This window comes from Eublepharis macularius, chromosome 3 (assembly GCF_028583425.1).
Source record: "Eublepharis macularius isolate TG4126 chromosome 3, MPM_Emac_v1.0, whole genome shotgun sequence".
NCBI classification, from domain to species: domain Eukaryota; kingdom Metazoa; phylum Chordata; class Lepidosauria; order Squamata; family Eublepharidae; genus Eublepharis; species Eublepharis macularius.
Window position 1 is genome coordinate 183,601,352 of NC_072792.1, and position 7,305 is coordinate 183,608,656.

Sequence of the window (7,305 nt, forward strand, 5' to 3'; positions counted from 1 at the left end):
TTCGCCAACACGTGGCTGTCTCTGTAGCAGCTCCCTAGGATAAGCAGGCAGCCTGCCAGATACAAGGCACCCTAGGAGAGAGCAGCAGCTGTCTGCCCCGAATGGTCTTTGGGGGCCCTCGTGTCCGGCTGGCTTGCACCTGGAGGAAGAATTGGTGATGGCTGCTGCTGGAGAAATTCTGGTGTGGAAGCAGCCTGAGATGTAATTCACTCTAGGATAACACACACACACCCCAATTCTACTTAGCGGATCAGGATCTGAACTTGGGTCTTCCTGTTTCTACTTGGACACCATCCACTTCTTTTAAAAAGTCAGTCTTTTTGCTAAGCCGGCCAGTATAATAATCCCTCCCTAGGAATGTCTAGCTCGTCTCTGATACAGTTCAATATATTTACCACCAACGCCTGTGTGTTTACGTAGAGGTAAAGCCCATTATATTCAGTGATACGTTTCAGGGACTGTTGCAACCCTCACACACATTTTTGTTGTACTTCTCTCAATAAAAGAAGTAGACGGTGAAAAAATGCACGGGTCAAGCACCAGAGGAGCTGCAAGCCGAGGAGGGGCTTGGCAAAATAGCACCCTAGCAGGTGCTTGAGCAAGCCCAAGGATTCTAGAAAGAAGAAACAGGCCAGGAAAGAGGACAAATTCAGACACACGTCAAGAAGCAAATACTGGTTTATTGGCAGACTCATCTGTGGCGAGGTGCAGGTTGGCACAACAGAACTCATTTAATGTTGATAGATTGGACCTCGAAGTCACCTTTCACGGAGATGTACTCGACACAGTCCAGGTTTAGCTGGCTCTTGAACTCAAAATGGCCGCCTGGATAATTCACTGTCACCTCACCGCTGTTTAAGGCGAAAGCAACCTGAGGAGGAGAGATCAAGGTGTCAGCCGATAGCGGTTAGATACTCCTCCCCTCCCCAGATGTGGAGGACCCGGTTTCACTGACGTGACCAGACCACACACAGTCCTGATTCAGGAGTGTCCATATGTCCCGGCTCTGTATGTAAAGGGGTCTCTTGACATCTCTCTTCAGGGGGGTGCTATGGCAGTATCTCTTTCTCAGGTTTCTGTGGGAAAAGGCCACTCTCTACCCAGTATTTTGCAATGAGCTAAGAGCCTGACCTGTGTAGTGCAGGCTAGCCTGGTGTTGTCAAATCTCCAAAACTAAGAAGGGTTGGCCCTGGTTAATACTTAGATGGGAGACTGCTAAGGAAATCCTGGGCTGTTATGCAGAGGCAGGCAATGGTAAACTGCCTCCGTTCATCTTTTGCCTTGAAAACCCCAGCAGGAGTCGCTATAAGTCAGCTGTGGCTTATTGGCCCTTTCCCCCACCACCAAGAGCTGGCAGTGTGATTCCTGAGGGGATGAGGGCCAAGCTACATCTCAGAGTGTTTCACATGTTGCATTCTTCAGCCTGACTTTCAGTCAGTCAGTCACAAAGCAGCTGCGAATTTCCTGTTGGGAACTCAATCCCGAAATGCATGAAGTTATGATTCGGGGTGGGGCAAGGGGGGATTTATGCACAGAGAGAAATGCTTTCCCCCCCCCCCCAATTTTTCAGATTTTCCAGACCCGATTCTCACAGGTGGAACATTGTTTGCCCTGTTGAGCCACCCACACATGTAATGATGAACTACATGTCCCTTCTTCCATGTGCAGTATATGCCAGTCCCTTTCTTCCCCTTCTTCCATGTAATCATATCCTGTATTGATCACAGCAGCCATCACAAAGGTGCTCCAAATTCTCTTTGAGCAGAACTGACACAGATACAGGTGAGATCTTTGGTTCTTTCTGGACCTTCCAGTAGGGCTGCCAGCTTTTAAACCGGTCCCACTCATAGCAGTCTGATGCGCAGCAAATATCAGTTTATCTTATTTACTCCCGTGCCCTTAAAAACATTTCCTGTCTGTTCCCATGCATTAAACCTCTGTTAAAAGGACAAGACAGAAGGGCCATTTCCACACGCATTGAATAATGCACTTTCAATGCACTTTCGCAATCCTTTAGAAGTGGATTTTTTGTTCCACACATGGAAAATCAGTTTCAAATGTTCACTAAAGAGTATTGAAAGTGGATTATCCAGCGTGTGTGGAAGCAGCCGAAGTCTGAAAACAGTGCTTCTGGGTCCAAAATGGAAGGACTTGACCTTCTTAACAACAACAACAACATTTGATTTATATACCGCCCTTCAGGATGACTTAAAATCCAGAGTGGCTTACAAAGTATGCTATTATTATCCCCACAACAAAACACCCTGTGAGGTGAGTGGGGCTGAGAGAGCTCTGAGAGAGCTGTGACTAGCCCAAGGTCACCTGGCTGGCTTCAAGTGGAGGAGTGGGGAATCAACCCTGGCTTTCCAGATTAGAGTCCCGCACTCTTAACCACTACACCAAACTGGCTTCTTGGAACTTTCATGTTCCGAGTAATCTTCTTTGGGTCGTTGTGGGGAGGGAGAGCTAATTCAAGCTCACCTTACCTTCCGTAAGCTCTCTTCTGGGGTCAGTTCCAGAGGGCAGCAGGGGTTGGTCAATTCCCAGGGGTAAGACCCCAAAGTGCTGCCACTGTAACTTGGCATCGAGAGCTCCAGAAGACATGTTCCGCCAGGCATTCGGTGGTTGAAGGGCGTGGTGCCATGTCAGCCTCCCACCTTTGGGGTGGGGGGTTCTTCCCACCATTGCACCTTAATGTATTTGGTTAATTTTATTGTTGTTTATTGTATGTTGATTTTAGAATGATTTTTTTCTTGTTTTTATTGATTTTAACTGTTGTTCACTACCCAGAGCCCCTGAGGTTGGGCAGTTTATAAATTGAAACAACAACAACAACAACAACTGCATGCTCTTGAGCTTCCACTGTAAGTGTGCGTGTTCTGTTTATGAACTTGCAACATCCTGCAGGTGAAACATCTCCTCTGGACCAGTTCTCGGGAGTTTTTCTTAAAAAGGCTGCTCCATACGGCGCTTATAGGGTTGCCAGCCTCCAGGTGGGTCCTGGAGATCTTCCACAATTACAACTAATTTCCAGGAGAAAATGGTTGCTCTGCAGGGCAGACTCTGTGGCATTATACTGCACTGAGCTGCCTTCGCCTTCCCTTCCTCAAATCTCCAGCAGTTTCCCAGTCTGCAGCTGGCAACCTAAATGGTCTCTGAAAGTGCCTTGCCCAAGGACAGCTCTCCTCAGAGCCAAACTACATGAGACATGTTCTACATGTATCAGGTTCCCACAAGTTTCCCTCGGAAGTGTAGTCAGGCCCCCACCCCCAAGCTCCTGGAGGAAAACATAAGCGAGATATAAATGTTCCTGTTTAAGTAAAATTACTTACCATTGAGGAGCTAAGCATATGACTGCAGCATTAAGTTGGCTTGTGAAAACTGAAGTGGGGGGGAAGACCTGCTTTCCGGTATGGGAGAAAGCCAACTGCTCCACTCTCTTCCCACTCCTGCGCTTCTGGAGGAAAACCCGAGCCGGCTTTAAACCATGGCCGTTTCCAGATGGCTTACCTGGCTCCGGAACGTTGCGCCATCTTGCAGGGAAAACACGAAATATCGCGTTTTCTCGTGCGAGTTTTGCACGACGTCGTGTGACGTCGCTCAAAACTCGCGCGAGAAAACGTGATATTTCTCGTTTTCCCCGCAAGATGGTGCAACGTTCCGGAGCCAGGTAAGCCGTCTGGAAATGGCCCATGTTCCTCTAGAAGTACAATTTCTGGGGGTTTCCTTGATGGTGATTTCACTTAAACAGGAACATTTAAAGTACGCTTGAGTTTTTCTCCAGGAGCTTGGAGGAGAGGGCCTTACTGCACTTCCTAGGGAAACTTGCAAGAACATGACATCGTGTAGAACACGTGCTGGGTGTCTTGTCTAGTTTGGTTCTCAGTTTTGGAGCCAGCCATCACAGCTTCTCCCTCAACTCCATTCTATCTTCCACTCACCGTGGTTTCTTCGCCCCACATGAAGGAAAACTGATCATCCCGCTGCTCTGGACCCCATTTTCCATCTTTCTTGAAGTTATACACAATCACGTTGTTCTCGTCAAAGCGAGGGTTAAAATGAATCAAGTAGTTCGAAGCATCTTGGCCCAGGTTGATGGCAAATCTAAGAGGAAAGGAAACACAGGTAACTCATTTAGGCCTCTGATTTAACAGGAGCTGAAATGCAATCATTCAAGCAAATACACTAGTTTTCTTTCTATTTCTCGTCTGTACTGCCTTCAGTTCAGAAGTTTAGCTGTACCAGGCAACAATAAGTATTTGTGTGTAGATACAGTCTTAGCAATGAGTGGTGGTGTGGTCTGTATTGCAAATAAGCCAGCCTGCTGGGCTCCTGGGTTTTCCGGAGTAATCAAGAGGAAGAAACTACAGATGAGCTTGGAGTTCAAGCTCTCGGAAAGCAGTGAATAAGCAATCTCGCTGGGGGCTGAAGCAGAGGCAGAGGAAGGAAGGTTTGTGCCATAGATGACTGGAGGTGGTCACTAGCCATGCCCCATAGACTGGTTTTGATTCCAGTGCATTACAGATGTTTTAAAGAATTAATATGGAAGACGGAACCAGGACCATTTCTAAAGCCTGACCAGACCAAGATATGGCTGGTTTTAACCCACCAACACAAACCTCTTGGCTCCTGGTGCCACCTTCCCCTGCACAACGACAGAATCTCCTACATGGATTGTCTTCAAGTTGCTGATAGCAAATTTCTGAAAGAGAGGGAAAGCAGCAGCATTATGAGTATGTGGGTAATCTCTAGTCTGTGAACAAATTGGTAACACACATAAGCCCATTTCTCTAGGAGAAGGGTTAAAGATTTCTGGTCCCAGAAATCTTATCAACCAAAGAAAGACCTTCTCTACCCATCTGTGCAAGCAGATGCCATGCCCCTCAATGTGACACTAGCTATAAAAGCCTTTTAGTCCTTAAGTCCTCTTGTAGTTGTAATGGAGAGCCAAGCTGTAAAACCAGGATGCCTACATTTCCCATCAAAACTTGAGGGAAGCTGACAAGTGTCCAACCTGTGTAAGGCGTCACTTGTAGCTTGGCTCTTAGTCCTGCAAGATCATAGTTTCCTTTCTCACCGACATCTGCTAATGGACTGTTACAGATAACTCTGGGCTAGCCCTTTAGCAGGGAGCAGAGAGAACAAGCTCTGGTCTTGCACACAGAAGAAGAGGGGCTTCTCCCTAGCAATTCTCTATGAGAGGCAGAGGAAATACAATTGCTGGCCTTGTTCAGAACTTCTGTAACAATCTGGCTAGGAAGTTTCGGTACAGCAACGGACTCTTACTTTGGCCTTAGCAGACTAAGGCTACAGTCCTTCTGAAAAACTTTACCTGAAAGGAAGCCACACTGAATCACTGCTTTCTGGCCCCAGAAACACCATCAACCAAAGAAGGACCTTCTCCATCCATTGGTACAAGCAGATGCCATGCCACTAAGCGCTACCCTAGATATAAAAGCCCTTTAGTCCTTAAGACTTGGTCCTGCAAGACTACTCTACTGTTTTCAGGTACTGAGATGTGCTACCTGAAAACACACAACACTGGAGGCAGGAAATGCCATTGCGGGCTTTGTCCAGTACTTCTGCAACAATCTGGCTTGGAAGTTTCGGTACAGCAGCGGACTTTTACTTTGGCCATAGGCAGGGCTTTTTTCTGGGAAAAGAGGCGGTGGAACTCAGGACTGCACAATGTCATCACTTTGGGTCAGCTGGAACAGGGGGGGTTGTTTTTAAAAGTTTAAATTGCCCTCGGTGAAAATGGTCACATGGCCGGTGGCCCCACCCCCTGATCTCCATACAGAAGGGAGTTTAGATTGCCCTCTGTGCCGCTGCACGGAGGGCAATCTAAACTCCCCTCTGTCTGTATATCAGGGGGTGGGGCCACCAGCCATGCGACCATTTTCAAGAGGCGCATTCCTGCTGAAAAAAGCCCTGGCCATAGCAGACCAAGGCCACAGTCCTTCTGAAGACCTTTACCCAGAAAGAAGCACCACAGAATCAAGTGGGACTTCTTTCTGAGGAAACAGGCTTTGAGTTCCATTAACTCCCCAGGTACTACTTCAGAGTTGCCTATCTACCATTCCTCCCACTGACAAATATTTGGGCTCTAATAAACCCATTCCACCTAACCAGTCAACAAAGATTGCACTGTACAGCTGACATCAAAGATTTCAAATACACGAAACTATCTGTCACAGCCGCGGTCTTGGCATTGTAGTTCCTGACGTTTCGCCAGCAGCTGTGGCTGGCATCTTCAGAGGTGTAGCACTCAGTGGGTGACACTGAGAGATCTCTGTCTTTTGGTGCTACACCTCTGAAGATGCCAGCCAGAGCTGCTGGCGAAACGTCAGGAACTACAGTGCCAAGACCACGGCTATACAGCCCGGAAAATCCACAACAACCATCGTTCTCCAGCCGTGAAAGCCTTCGACAATATATCTGTCATAGACCATCATTACAGACTATCTCCTAGACCGTCCCTCTACAGACAACTTACGTCTTCCATTACATCTTCAGAATATTCCATTGTGATTGCTAAGGCTCGGCAAGGCAGCTTTCAGCAGATAACCTGCAATGCTATTTTATTGGGCTGTCTAACCTTTAAATAGAGGCCTGGAGCCTGCCCTTTCTCTTTCCCAACCGATCACACATGAGATTGTGAAATCTTTAAGAGAACCTCCTCAGAAACACTTTGGTTTTCCACCTTTAAATGCAAGCCAGCGTTGCAGTAACTAAATAATAATAATCGTTTGCATTGTGAATTCCCTCTGTATGATGCTGACCTTTCAGTGGTACCAGGAGCAAAATAAGGGAACAAAACTGAACCTCTGTGGAATGTGGAGACTTTTATGGGGAAGGTATTCAAGTTTTTCTTTTCTTTTAAACTGCAATATTTTGATTATTTCTTGTAAGTCACATGGAGCCAAGAGGAAAAGTGGGGTATAAATAGTTTCATTAATTAATAAAAATGGGGAAAGATTCAAACACCATTCATTACTGTATTGGCTTGGTGTAAGAGCCAGCAATCAAAAAGACACACAAAGAGTAGCGTTATTTGTTAAAACTGGTGGGCTTGAAGTTCTCAGTGGATCCAATAGCCTACAATTAATGTATAAGCTGTAAAACTTGGAAGAGTCCACATACAAAAGAGGTATATTTTCAATCACAATGTTCAAACAGAGGAGTTAGCCGTGTTAGTCTGTAGTAGCAAAATCGAAAAGAGTCCAGTAGCACCTTTAAGACTAACCAACTTTACTGTAGCATAAGCTTTCAAGAACCACAGCTCTCTTTGTCAGATGTTCAAAC

The 7,305-nt window shown here is 46.5% G+C and overlaps 1 protein-coding gene across 1 annotated transcript; it reads right to left on the reverse strand.

The window, feature by feature from the left end:
- Positions 1-727: 727 nt before the first annotated feature.
- Positions 728-6,526, reverse strand: LOC129326344 (16 kDa beta-galactoside-binding lectin-like). Its single transcript, XM_054974499.1, has 4 exons — positions 6,497-6,526; positions 4,620-4,702; positions 3,942-4,104; positions 728-871 (listed from the first exon to the last, which is right to left on the reverse strand). Exons 1-4 carry the CDS (start codon positions 6,524-6,526, stop codon positions 728-730), a joined length of 420 nt encoding a protein of 139 aa, XP_054830474.1.
- Positions 6,527-7,305: the final 779 nt, after the last annotated feature.

Coding starts and splice junctions, on each gene's coding strand:
- LOC129326344 (XM_054974499.1), bottom strand. CDS start 6,526: ATGGAATATTCTGAAGATGTAATGGAAGAC. Junction 4,703..6,496: donor CTGAAGATGTAATGGAAGAC/GTAAGTTGTCTG, acceptor CCTCTCTTTCAG/AAATTTGCTATCAGCAACTT. Junction 872..3,941: donor TGTGGGGCGAAGAAACCACG/GTGAGTGGAAGA, acceptor TCTCCTCCTCAG/GTTGCTTTCGCCTTAAACAG.